At 45.7% G+C, this 14,397-nt stretch overlaps 1 protein-coding gene across 1 annotated transcript in view; it reads right to left on the reverse strand.

The window, feature by feature from the left end:
* The window catches only part of LOC135375913 (uncharacterized), a 28,840-nt gene extending 20,177 nt beyond the window's left edge, over positions 1-8,663 (reverse strand). The window contains exons 1-6 of the mRNA XM_064608549.1: positions 8,480-8,663; positions 7,043-7,162; positions 3,725-3,826; positions 2,804-2,941; positions 2,245-2,346; positions 512-649 (exon numbers count right to left, since the gene is read on the reverse strand). Of these exons, the coding sequence (XP_064464619.1) occupies positions 512-649; positions 2,245-2,346; positions 2,804-2,941; positions 3,725-3,821 (475 nt within the window). The 5' untranslated portion in view covers positions 3,822-3,826; positions 7,043-7,162; positions 8,480-8,663. The remainder of the gene's footprint in view (positions 1-511; positions 650-2,244; positions 2,347-2,803; positions 2,942-3,724; positions 3,827-7,042; positions 7,163-8,479) is intronic.
* Positions 8,664-14,397: the final 5,734 nt, after the last annotated feature.

Raw genomic sequence — 14,397 nt, forward strand, 5'->3', positions numbered from 1 at the left:
GGTTCGTCAAGATAAGATCGAGTCAACTTGCCAGCATAAGGGAACTGTCAATAACAGATATGTGAGCATACTCGACCAGGAAGAGGAAGAATATGAGTATAAGGGCATGTAACATTTCGCCCCAGCTTACCCGGAACATATTTAAGAGAAGATTCTCCGATACAATGAGGACCTGCGTCCCAAGCTTCATAACAAAAGGTAATAGTCGTGTATTACTTCGTTTGTGCGAATCCCGAAACGCGTATGGCTCGGAAATGCGGGAGGCATGACGGTCAACGGGTTTGAGGTCCACCATGCACATCTCTCGGGACTGAAGTCATGTGCTTAATTATTGGATTACATAATGAACACTGGAAGTAGCTGGTCAACCGCTTTATGTGCAAGGCCGGATTTCTCAGCCAACGCCGATACCCTTAACCGGTTTTCAGTGTGCTAGTAATCACCGCTACCAAACGCTAATACGGGGTACACGAAGGTGTAGCCCTGTCTTCAAGTTTGGTGGTTCATTTACCTGACTGTCGTGTCCACTGGCCCAGCGCATTTTTCAATCTCTTGACGTGCAGCTGCTTTTTGGCCATGCCAACATGATTAATCACTCGCTGGAACTCGTCCACCGTGCAGTCACAAAGCCGCTGAACATTGCGTCCGCCTAAGGGTAGTTCCAAAAGGAAGGTAAGGGTTTGAAGACACGTGACTCCATGCGTTATATAAGTACAACTAAAACAATCTGAACGGGATTGCCTGCGATTACGGGTGCTATAGTAGACACTAAAAGGTGAGTGAACCCGAGAAATATCAGGAAGAATACCGTCGACCGCGATACATGGCGGTGCTCGCGCTGCAAAATGAGACCCGTGTACAACATTTTCGCGACAGAAAGACACCGAGTTCCGGTGTAGTAACGTCAGCCCGTCAGAAAGCCACTGAGTCCCATTCGCACACGGCCATTCCTCGCGGTTCTTTGGCCAGCGTCGGCGATGCTTCGCCTTCGGAGCTTCTTACGAGAGTATGCTTAGTCGCGAGAGTAGAAGTACAGGCCCTACAAAAGTTTACGGAACGCGCGAGCGGTATATTTCCCCCTCGGTGCGCAACCCTAGCGGCAGGTGAAAGTAGTCTTGTTCAATCGTTAAGACGGGTGGAGAAGTGCGCCGGCAGCGACACCAATTCAAACTACGTTTCGAGCGCATTCAAGCGATACCGAAACTACCGCAGTGTGTCGCTATCAGGGCACTTACTCACAACTCTGAACGAGTAAACGAGCCCGTTTCCGCTCGCCGTTAGGGTGTGGCACCGAGGAGAAAATACACCACTCGCATGTTCTGTAAGCTTTGTCGGACCTGTGTATAGAAGATCAACAATTGAAACGTGGCAGTCAACGAAAAAAAAGTATCATATACAATTGTCGACATCGCTTCTGTAGCCGTCTCAACTTCATGAGGACGGATGATCCACAAGAAGAGGCAGACAGACAGGGGCTCAAACTCCGCTATGAATACTTTATTTGACATCAGTAGGGTCAAGCTAAAATAAGGAGACTGGAAATATATCAAGTGTTTCGTGCATAGGCAGTTTTAAAGAACGATGCGAAGCTAGTTCTCCCATTTTGCGGAACCGTACTGCTTTCAAAAGTGGAGGGAAGCAGCCGTTGCGACAATCAAGGAGTTTTTCTAAATAGGACGCACTTTTCGTTCATTCCACAAATTGCAAACTACCGTGCCCTCCTTTTTCAATCGAACTTCACAACTGCGTTGCTTACTTCGTCGGTACTCCAATTTGCTCGTCCACTGCTTTCATTGCCTGTATGCGCCGGCGCGAGCACACAGCCGTGCCAGTGACCCCACCCACCTGGCAGCGATTGGTGAAGGCAGCACGTCACGTCCGCTGTTTGCCTTAAAGGGGCAGTGAGATGCAAAAACAAGTTCGCTTCAAATTGCGTTTCACGCTACTTTCGTTTTTGTACTTCCGATGATAATTCAGAACTCGATTTCGTTGCGCAGCTACAACCTCTATTATGCCGGACGTTTTCTTGCTTCGGCACTAAGAAGTGTATGTTGTTTCCACTCGTGAATCTGTGCTGTCTAGTTTATGATGCACGTGCAAGGGCTTTCCACCCCACAGAGCATAGCAGTCCCGGTTAAAAACATGTTTTTCAAACACTAACTTTCATTTCATAGCAACTTGTTTTTAAATTTTAGTTCCGCTTTAAAGAAACAATCAGGCGACATTCACACACATTTGACTCACCTATCTGCGTGAACTTGTCGTGGTACGAGAGGAGATCCGCTCGTCGAAGTAGTTCGTGAAGCTCCCCTTTTGCTCCATCTGCCGCAGTGTAGGTTGCCGAGACTGTAACATAATGTCGTTAATATTCCTAGGCTGACACATACATTTTGATTTCCTGAAACGACAGAAAGGCTTATGTGGCGGTAGCACAACTGTCGATTGAGTCAAGTGTCTGGGTAGGAATACAACCGCTCGCAATTCTACCTCACTGTCCTCCACTTCTCCGCAGTTATACATAGGGGAACTGGGCGTTCCCACAAGAGCCAATGCGATCGTTGTTTCCATTTAGGGGGCTCGTGAACGCTACTAGAATGATTAGGAATGCCTACGGAGAATACAGAAAATAGTTCGTAAACTTCTCTGTTTGTGAGGTCGGGCTTTGAGGCCTGACTCAACGAAGGAACTCTTGCCGGCTTTCTCTACTGCCATTATGTAGCACGCACGCGTGCCAACACGTTGTGCATGAAGATCTTCCCCTTTTTCAAAATTTGGTTCCCTGTTTACCTGGTTTCCGATTTACCTGGCTGTGGTTTCCACTCTTTCAGTGCTTTCTTCAGTCTCTTGACGTGAAGTGGCTTTGTGGCCATATGTACCAGGTTGATGACCTCCTGGAAGTCGTCCGGCGTGCAGTCACGGAGCTGCTGCACATTGTCCCCGCCTAAGGGCAGATCCATAAGTGAGGTTAGAGAGCACTGACGTGTTATCAAGACACGAGACTCCACGCGTTGTAGAAGTACCGGTGTCATTATTCCCTGCCTCCGTCTTCGATCAACGATTTATCTGTATGTGTCCACTGGTATGTTTTCGACGGAACAGTCGCCTTGCTTTTGGTTAACGCACTGATATATGAATTCATACTCGAATATGCAAAATATTAAGATACCTACGAATATACGAACTGATTTTCACCTAATTCCTTATTTTACATAATGAAGCGAACATACGTTCAATTTGAGAAAATGCGGAGCTTCGTGTGAAGCAGCTGCTGCTAGTAATGTAAAGTAAGTGTTCTCCAGGCTTGCAGTTTCTGTTCCAGGGCGTTTCACCTAACATGAACAAAAAAAAGCACGAAGAATGGATATTCCTCAGCATTATGGGGTCAGCGCTGCGCATATCTGAGAAGGTTTTTTTTTCCATTACTTCTGAGGGTGTGCGACTCTTTAATGCCATGAAGTTTATTTAATATCTAAGCTGTCTTTTTGCGTAAAGAAACGTGACCAAATAAGCTGTAAAGCGGTTCCGAAGATTACAACATCGATCTCATCGACATGCTTCCGGACGCGACAGTCCCTTTAGGCGTACGAGCTGGCATCGTATAAAGTTTCGAACCCGTGACCTTGACAGCGGTCACTCCCAATATATTGACGGTGCTTAGTTGACGACGAAGGCCTCGTGTCCCTGATTGAAATGCGCGGTGATATGAAGTCTCTTTTTGGCTCACCTATCTCGACGAATATGTCATAGTAGGAGATAAGTTCTTCTCGTTGAAGGAGTGTGCGAAGCTCCAGCTCTGACTCATTTCTCGAAATGGACGTCATCGTCTCTGCAAAGTAGGTTCGTAGTTCAGCGTGCGGTTCACACAGGGGAAACATAGAGATTCGAAACGTAGTCTGTTTCAAGTAAAATTAATGTTGCAAATGATGAAGCCGTCAGCTGTAAATCTATCAGTAGCTAACGTGTCTTTAAAATGTCTGTCTTATTGATCTCTCTTTCAAACAAGTTGTACAGAAAATAATCAACAAAATGAAAATAAAAGTAGTTACATGAGCGAACTGATGCTCTGAGGCATCTTTCATCAAAAGTAATTACGCGTGGAAAGTTCCTCTGAGAATATCGAAACAAAACCAGCCGTGATATTACTGAAGACACATTCGACGACATGGTTGCATCTACATGGAGTAAGGTCACGTGTTTACAAAAAAAAACAAAAAACAATCAGCATGGCCGAGACTCTCACTTCCCGGATGACAGAGACAGAAACAGTTCTTTACTGAAGATGACGCGAATAAACGTATTCCAACATCTGTACACAATCAGAAGATTCAGTCGGCATCTTTTTGGTAGGCGTCATCATTCTGCATGGCGGCCTTTACCTACCGCTCGAGTGCTTAGGTGAGGCCCACTTTACAAGACTAGGTCTTGTAAAGTCGTAACAGACAGTCTGCATATACGTATGTTTCAGCCAGAAATGGCGGCACGCAACGCTTCTATGTCAGCTGAAGCCGACCATACGCAGGAGCTCGTGTTGTTTCGTGTCGATTCCTCCCCTTCGTATTCTTCGTAAAATCATTGCGCATTTTTGGCGCGGTTTTTCCGTCTCTACCATGGGCGTCCCAGTTTTGCAGCGTAGGGTAAAGAATTCCAGAAAGGGTGGACAAAAACGTATAACCAATGGTGTTTCCCGCACTCCCATGGTGTGTACTAACCTCTCATGGTGACGTGGTGCGACATGCGCATATGGTGTCTTATGAAACAAGCTATTTATGTGCCTCGTGAATGCCACCTCGTCCCAGGGGGAGAGGTTCTTGTTCGGGAATGACTTCGGCTATTAGTCCCCTATGTTGACCAAAAGTAACCAGGCATAGTCCACCAGCTTGTTCACCAGCGACACCACACGCTGGGAAGGTCTTCGCGGGAAGAAGCATTCTTGGCAACCCGAATGTGAGCGGTCAGTTGGGCTTCACGAAAAGTGTGAATAGCGCAGTGGTCAGCAAAAAAAGAAAGAAAAAGGAAAGGTGACACCGCAGGGACGCCCACCTGTACCAACGGATTACGCGTGGAAGGTGTCCCGTTCGGTATGACCGTCTGTGTGCAGCGACGACGTAATGTGGGGAGAGGGAGGCAGGCACTCCCCTTGAACTTTTGCTACGAGGGTCCCGCTACCCCCCTATGTCTCATCCGGGACAGATTTCCTTTCGGGTCTCTTGCCGCGGAATGGAAATGAACACCGATTTCAAAAGTACTAGAAGGTGTAGAAATGAGAAGACGAACTTCACCCGTGTATGTATTATGCCAAATTATCCTACGTGATAGTGTACAGGGTGGCCCACCGAAAACGGCCCAGGGCTTTAAAAACGAACCCGTTACCCTACGCGGACGAAACCGACTGCAGTTTGTTAGCTTCCCTGTGAGCCCCCAAAAATATTTTTTCCTCCACCTAATTAAATAATTAGCAATAATTACTTAGCTATTTTTAATTATTGGTCCTAGCGCCAAGGTGTGAATTCGGAAGTTGCAGATCATCTTCAGAAAAAAAGGTAACAGAAGTGAAACCCGGTCGCTACGCCAAGCGGTTCCTTTTTTTTTTCCCCGAGTCCGAAAATAGCTTTGAGAAGCTACCCGCAGCCAAAAGGAATTGTGCGCCCGTGCGCCGCGACTGTGGCTCTGTCTGAAAGACGCGTTATGAACGAAATAAACGAAAAAAAAAAAAACGTACCTCTTCGCAGTTACCGTCTGATCAAAGAAAGCCGGACCAATGATGAAACCATCGTTGACCCCGCACCAGACACTGAAACTCCACCGGTACTGGTATTTGGACTGGACAGCCCAATGTGGGTTCATTTCGCTCCAGTAATGGGCGTTATGCAAGTTAACTTGCCCGTTCCTCGAAAAATTTCCTTCATCAGTCCAGAGAACATTACTGAGCAAATAATTTTCTTTATCGCATTTTATTAGCACCGAGTTCGCAAAGTCCAGCCTGCTTTGGAGATCCCTGGGTTCCAAACTTTCACGCAGTTGGACATGGTAGGGGTGCATGCCAACTTTTTTTCAGCGTTCGCCATACAGATGACTTCGATGCTATCCCCTTGGCACTCAAATGACGTACGCTGGCGTGACGGTTGGCAGCCATGAACGCCAAGACATCCGTCTCTACGCCTCTTCTTCTTGAAGTCCCCGGCCTGACTGAGTGGTTCGTAAACCCTGATTATTGTGTTAAGCGCTACTTTGTCTTCAGTGTGCCACTCTCGGTACATATCGGTAACATTCCTCTTGTTCCCATAAGCCGCACCCAACGCAAGAACCATACACGCCTTCTCCTCTTTCATGAAGCGCATCCTTGCACCATTACAATCCCAAATTCCAAGTCAGAACTAACTGGAGTAGAGCAAGAATGTCTGAAGTAGAAGGAAACCTCATTATGATGTGCAGCGTCCGAAATAAGACAAGTCTAGGCAATACTTTCGCCAAATAAATGCCCAAGGACAGCGAGTTTTATTAATACAGCAAAAAGATCCGCTTATCGCATTTATCCCTCTCTCTCAAGACAGGCCCACGACTGGCGGCTGAAAGCGCTAGAATCAGGGCCAGCGCCGAAAAAAATACGTTATCTCGTTCATAACGCGTCTTTCAGGTAGCGCCACAATCGCCGCGCGTGCGTGCGCAATTACGGAGAGCGATTTTGCCTCCGGTTTTGCTTCTGAAAGCAATTTTCGGACCCGAAAAAAAAACAAAAAAAAAACAATACGTTTCGCGTAGCGACCGTGTTTTACTTCTATTATCTGTTTCTCAAGATGATCTGCAACTTCCGGATTCACACCTTGGCGCTAGGACCAATGATTAAACAAAAAATGGCTAACTGATTATTGCTGATTATTTACTTATGTGCAGGAAAAAAATATTTTAGGGGGTCCACATGGCAGCCAACAAACTACAGTTGGTTTCATCCGCGTAGGGTAATGGGTTCTCTTTTAAACCCCCTGGTCCACTTTTAGTGGGACACCTTGTATATGCGTACCTCTTACGCGGAGAGCAGCCATACCTCATTCATTAGCCTTGTTTAGACGGTAGAGGAAAACGCAGACTTGCTCTCCAGCAAAGGACGTCGCCTCCTCTTTGATCGTCTCAGGGAAACATCTGGCTCTTTTCGCCTGCGTTGTTGCTAGAACAATCGACAAAGCCTATATAGTGCAGCTGTAATGACACTTTACAGACGAAATCATTGTACTTTTGACGAGAACAAAAATACAAAAAATAAAGCAACACGCCACCGCTCGATTATTTTTATAAATTTCCCTTATCGCATTTATTGAAAGCATCAAGTAACAGAAGGGTATACGAAGTTGGGGACTCAAGTCCTGTAGATGACATAAATAAAATACAGAAACCGACAGTGAAGATTTTTGTTTACGTTTAATTTGTTCAAGCTTTCGCATGGAGGTCCACGCTTCCTCAGGTACAAAGTGAAGCGGTGACACACATAAGTATATATAGTACAGACACGGTCCTTTGATACTCTCTCTGGTCAGGAAACTCCGCTCCGAAACAATGGAGCAGACTGCCTTAGGGACCACGCGAGCCGCGAGGTGGCGTGGGCGCAGATCGAAGGTCATGGTTCTCGTTGAGCAGACGACACTTCCATATGTTGTCGCATGTTTACATTCGGCAAGTCGAGTTCAATCTGGTTGCATCCGACTTGTATCACTTCGTGGTTTCACTGTGTGCTTACTGCGACGCATCGGCATGCCCTTCATATGCTGTGTGACCGCTTGTGACGTTGGGAAGCGATCGTGCCCAATTAAAGTGTCACTTTTTCGACTGCCGTCGGATCCAGTCGAAAGAGAACGTTGGGTGGTCACAAACAATTGGAACCTTTTGCACTGCGGGAGCTACACCTGGCACTGTCCTTGCGAAGCTGATTCTCCAGTGCATTATCCACCTGGCGAATGCATCAGCTGTTGTCCAGAGCATCACGTGTGACAATTCGACAACAAACCAGGCTGCCCTAAAAGCTTTGGGTATGAACAGGCTTACGTACTAATTTTTGCTTTAGATTAGTTTCAAATTCATACTTTAAAATAATTTGGCAACAAGGAACCCGGAGACGACAGAAACACATTCTACCTATGTCTCCAGGTTCATTGTTGCCATCAGGGAGCAGCTTGTCGCACCCTCTCTTTTATCGGTACTCCAAATTAATTTTTCTTCAGCAGTTGTGTGGCTTATCAACAACCTTACGTGCTATTTTTTGCTTCAGATTAATTTCAAATTCATACTTTAAATGAACTACTTCATATGTATTTTTCATCAGCAGTTGTGTGGCTTTTGAACAAGCTTACGTTCTAGCCTTTGCTTTAGGGTAATTTAAAGTTACCTGCTGTAAATTTATTATCTTAGTCGTTGCAATACAGCAGTAATACAGCCTGAAATAGTAAATACTGTATCTTTATAAATTTTTTATACAGTGAATATTCCTCGCCTTTAAAGGCTGTTCCTGGTGCCCTGTACACAAAATGGCGAGGCTGTAGTAGATCTGTTATATTTCCAGGTATATCCGGTGATGGCAACCCTGTCACAACATCATTTGAGCACCCGGTCTTTCCTGACGTCCAAGTCTTCGGCATCGTGGACGTCCCCCACATTTTCAAGTGCATCCGCGATAACCACCTGAAAGTTGGAAAATTTAAGTATTTAAGTAATTGTAAGTTCCCATATTATTCTGGCATATGTAGCATGCTGAAACAAACTTTGGTTAAACTTTGTAGCTTCCGGACGGGAAAGAAGTCTACCACAGTCACTACCAGGCCCTCCTCGAATATGAGGAACAGCAGTCTGGATTGCGAGCTGTTGCAAAACTGACCAAAGCGCACGTCTTTCCAAATGCGTTTCAGAAGATGAACGTAAAGCTTGCGGTGCAGGTAAGCTTTGAACATTTCCCACTGTGTGATATACATGATATAATCACGTAGCATAGCTGGTATTTTCATTCCCTGTGTGCTTTATGTTCATCATTATGCAGCTCTTCAGTAAGTCTGTGGCAACAGCAATGGAGTTCTACAGTAGGCAACAAGAATGCAACAAGCTGATGGACTGCGAAGCAACCGTAGCCTTCACCCGAAGAATGAACACACTCTTTGACTGTCTGAACATCCAGCGGCCCCAAGATGTTGCACAAGCTGGCCCAGGACAGCTGAATGTAAGTGTCGAACATAAACACAAACATGTTCACGTTGCAGCTTGCACCACTGACATTGAAAATTAATAATATAAATACTTCAGGTTATAAAGGAAAGCATCGCACGGCTTGAGGAGTGGTGTGATCGCAGGAAGACACTGACCCAACAGCAGCAGGTGTGCTTCCTGAGCAGACAGACTTGTGCTGCCCTCAGGATAACCCTTCGCAGCACTGCGGAACTGGTGCAACAGCTAAGGTCAGCCGGGTATAAATAAGTACTCACAGGAAAGCTGGGCCAAGATCCATTGGAGGTAAATACCTTCACGATCATAAAGCTGCCATGACAAATTGTCTTTGACCACAACCGACACAAGTTCCCTCATACATTGCAGAAATTCTTTGGAATCGTGAGGCACGTCGCTGGTGATGGTGGCCGCCCCACAGCTGTACATTTTCTGTACATGTACCGTATGTTGTCCGTCAACAACTTGGTAAAACCGCCAGAACGGACAAATGTACAGTCACAAGGCCCACAACTGCTCCTTACTCTGCACACTCTCTTTGGACGAAAGCCAGTCCCAGTTGGCCACGTAAGAGGTCCCCTGCCTCACCACTAACTGAGTTAATTAAATATGTGCTACTTTTGCAGCTGAACAACCTGGTAGAACAACTTGACTGCATCCTGCTCAACCCGGCTTCCACTGAAGGACAAGAATTCCAGTCAGCTGCCCAAAAACTCACTCGAGATGCCATTTTGGAATACCTCGGTGGCTACATCGTCTACAAGCTCCGTGGAAGAGACTGCATTTCATGCTATGCCACCCTGGAAGGACCACAAAATGATCTGTCAGACCTAAACACTGCGGACGTTATCTCGATAAAGACGCACGGTGGCCTGAGAAGACCATCGCCACGTTTGATGAAGCTGCTCAAGTTGGCAGAGTCTTTAGGTTGTAGGAAATCTCTCATGTACTCTAATAACACTGGAATAAATTGATACAACCGGAATTTTCTCCCCCCCCCCCTAAGAGTTCCGCACAATCTCAGCTGAATCTCAGCGTGTGGCGCTACGTATTTGTCTTCCATCCCAGAGCAGCACGTGACTCAGCAACATCGGTGGCCGTACCATGCATAGATCAGGTTTCGAAACCGCTACTTCGCCATGATCCTCTGCCGTCGCCTCTGTTCCAAGGACGACCCCGCTCAGTGGAGCAAAACTGTCAGTAACGGTCGTCGTTAACCGTTCCAAGACATTTTAAGCACGGCCCTGGTCGAAGTACGCGCTACCACGAAGTTCTGTTTGGACTTACCTATCTCTTTTAATTTGTCATACTAGGAGTGAATGTCGGCTCCTCGAAGAAATTCGTAAACCTCCCGTTCTGATTCTTCTGCCGGAATGGACGTCATCGTTACTGAAAAGTTAGTCAGTATTAGTGCATGATTAACACATGGGAAAACTTCGTAATTGAAATGGTCGTTTAAGGTAAACTAAAGTTAGCGACGCAGCGTACCGCTAATGGTAACGATGAAGACGTGAGCTGCTAGGCTAGGAGAAGTAAAAGTGTCCAAAATAAAAGGAAGTGGGAAGCAATAGACGCGCTGAAAAATGGAATTGCGAATGCCGAAAATAAATCAGCAATCACCCCCACCCCACCCCCTCCCTTCCCAAAGTGGTAGCCGCAGAGCATATCCGCATTCTTGCAGACTTTAAGCTCTCGCTAACGCTACTTGAGTTGAACGGGCATTACGACTGTTGCTCAATCGGCTGAAAACATACCAGTTGGAAGGAAGCAAATGCAGCTGTGTTTCTTATATTTTCGGGTAGAAAATTCCACAGTTTTGATGAGAAGTAAATAAACAGAAAAGCCATATAGTTTGTTCTGCACTTTGGGGCTGAGAGAAGATACAGTATTGTAAACGATGTTGATGTGTGGCATAAAAACCTGGTTACGTAGTAATTTATGCGTACTCAGGTAACGCGTGGTGAGCTAGTATGCGTCTAAAAATGCGCTAACTTGAGACTTTAGGGGTACCGATAAATTTAGACGTTTCGAAGCCGTCCATACCGCTATACATTATTTAGTCGTCTAAGAAGGGGTGGTCAACGAGACATGGCCGAGATATTTCGAAGTAGCCGTCTACCGTTAGACGCCTAAAAGGGGCTCACATGTTGGCCACATTTAGACTTGCATCACAAATTTATGCAACCGTTTTTACAGAAGATATAACAGAGCGTTGCCTCTGTGCTCTGCGAAAAATTAGTAAAAAGTAGAAAAAAGTAGAAAAAGTAGTTTTTTTTCTGCTGCTGTCATGACAGAGCGACTACAAACCGTGTGTCTTGCAACCGTGAGGTTCAACGTGATTAAATTCAATTTTTATTTGCGCTGACCCCATGAGCAACCTAGTCTATACAAAGTTGAAGATCGTTAAAAGCACGCAAAATAAAATACAACTGCATAAGTGTGTTGCAATATGTTGCAAAATGCGAAGAAGCCCTCGGCCCTCGGTGCGCCAGTCTGGAAACGCTGTAGCGCGACCAAGGGCACGAAACTCGCGAGTTCCGTTGCGAACTAAAGTGAGGCGCTGCGGGATTTCCGCATCATCAAACGTCATGAAACGTCAGAAAGTTTACGTCGAAGCGCGACTTCTCAACTGTCACCAGCCCATTGGCTCCTGTGGCCGCTCCCCCGGTATGCGAGCGCTCATTGGTCGGTTTGAAATTATGAACTTTTCTCGGCACTCTCAAGCCTGTGACGCTGTGTCGGCGGAGCCGGAGCAACTTGTCTTGAAGTTTCCAAATGTGGTGTTTGCAGCTAGGACGCAAGCAAAGCATCTATGCCGGTAAGGCTTTGGATGGTTTTTAGTGTCCTTCCCCTGACATGTTGTCGATACCAACTCTGAAAAACTCGGCGCCTTCTGGAAAATTCTACGAGTCAATTCAGTAATAGATAAGTGGAAGGAAGGTCTGCTTCGCTTGCTTGATGCGACAACGGTTCAAGAAGGACCAATACTGCTTTTTTCCCGCTACCTATACTGGCAAGTTAATTGGCATTCCACTCTGCCGCTTAGCATGGCATAGTACCACACCTGCGGCATATAGGCAGCATTTTGGCATTCAGAATTTTTGGTTTTCATGTTTCTGGTCCCTATCTTTCTTGCTTATGTATAAGCAACTCAATACATATCTGCTTCAGAAGAGCATCTGCATGGATGCAGTACAATGGATCAGCCACTCTGAGTGGTTGGAGCATCATCTTTCGGCACACAAGCTGCACAAGTTCCTTTGTGACGGGTCAAACAAACGCCTACACAAGCAGCAAAGGGATATAGACATGCTCGATGTCATGCTGGATCTGCGAGTGTGTGTGCCTGTGCAGCCAATATACCGTTGTTCTACTGTGAAACTACAGTTTGTGATTTGGGAATATCTATCCCCGAAAAATAAAGCGCTTTGTGTAACAGAAACAGTCAACGCTTCCGTATTTTGTTATTTATTTCGCTCGCGTGTGAGTGACGAACAATATGGAGATGTGGGAGTGGACCCATGTATGTGTGTTGAAGGTACTGTAAAGCAGTAGACAAGCATGATATGCAGGTGATGTGACTAGATACTTTGTTGCTTCTAAATACCGTATGCGGAAGCATACGACCGACAACGCGCTATAAATATTTTTAATTTGCCACGAAAGATGCGGCGTAGTGGAGCGGTGCGACGCCTGGTGTCAAACAACCCCCTGTACAGCAGACAACACTGAAAATTGGTATTACATACTATTACATCGGAACTTCGTTATTTTAGTAACCAAATTATTAGTTTTCCTGTTTATTTATGCATTCTGAAACCGCTGTTAACAGTTTAACCTGTTAACCCCTGCTTTTGCGAAGTAACCCAGCGCTGGCCGCTGTTCGATGGAGGCTCTCCCTACTTCTCTGCTGCGCCTGCGCGCTCCTTCTGTTCGCGGCCTCTTTCGAACGAACAAACTCTCTGTGAACCTCTGTGAACAAACTAAGTCCCGACGTTGTCTGGCTTCTTGAACGTCTGACACAGTTTTTTTTAACGGCTCAGCATTTCATTTCAGTTCGCTTATCCGTTTATCTTCAGATGTGGATCGTTGTGTCTGCTCTCACTACTCTGTGCAGTTTGTCACTAACCTGCGCTGTCTGTGTTGTGGTAAATTATGGGTTTAGTGAACATTTTGCCAGAGGCAACATAGTTAAGACTGTCGTATTTGCTTTTAAAACAGTGCGCACGTTGAGCAGTTATTTCATTTGATAGCTGGCTGTGTAAAACCGTACACATTATGTTGGCCGCGTGTACCTCTTGCTTTCCTGTCTTTATCATTTTTCTAGGTGCTTGCAGACTCATGGATTGGAGGTGACGAATACAAAGCCTGTCCTGTGAGTCATTTATTGGCACTTCAGCTTAGCTGCAGCTACAATCACATTTCAGGTAAACGAAAACCGTTGCCGTTCCATATCTGACTCTACTGTTGTTGCTGGATGTCGCTGGGTGTAAATGTGCTCGCTAATCTGACACTGGTTTGCGCCGTTTGTAAATATCTTGTGTCTGAAGAGCTTCAGTTACAGTTGGAGTGTCTGAACTGCATCAGATTTATATCATTGATGTCATGTACGTGCAGGCTGTCAGAATGATTATTTTTCAGATTCCGTGAAAAAATTTCTTTTTTGGCATGTGCGCATTTTAATTTGCAGATTAGGCTGTGTCACGTCACGGTCTCTTTAGTAGCCTCGACTTCAGAAATCCCAGAATGCTTAGCACTGCTTCGAACTTTGGTAATTTCCATCACATCAAAGCGGGAGAAGGTCTGCAAACTACTTCAGTTTCTCGTCTTTTAGTCCATGATCCATGCTGTGTCAAAATCAACTGAAATAATGCATGGACTACTATCCCTTCCACCACACGAGGAGTGCTGGAATTACCCGATGTCGACCATTGTCTAATGCAATGCCATGCGCTATGTCAGTGTATAGAAAAAGGCTTCGTCTTCGAATTCGGGAGTGAAATGGGTTCTGCACAAGCAAAATATGATCCGACATGTATAAACAGGGATATATTTCACACCTGCATAGTGCCTGAGTAAAAAATATGCATAAAATTCAGTTCCGCAGTAAACAAGCTGCATCCGACATTTTTACACACAGCATGCATTTATAGTGATACAATATAATGTCTTTTCTATTTTCGATTTATTTGGGAAACC

The sequence above is a fragment of the Ornithodoros turicata genome, unplaced genomic scaffold, assembly GCF_037126465.1.
Source record: "Ornithodoros turicata isolate Travis unplaced genomic scaffold, ASM3712646v1 ctg00000955.1, whole genome shotgun sequence".
NCBI lineage: Eukaryota > Metazoa > Arthropoda > Arachnida > Ixodida > Argasidae > Ornithodoros > Ornithodoros turicata.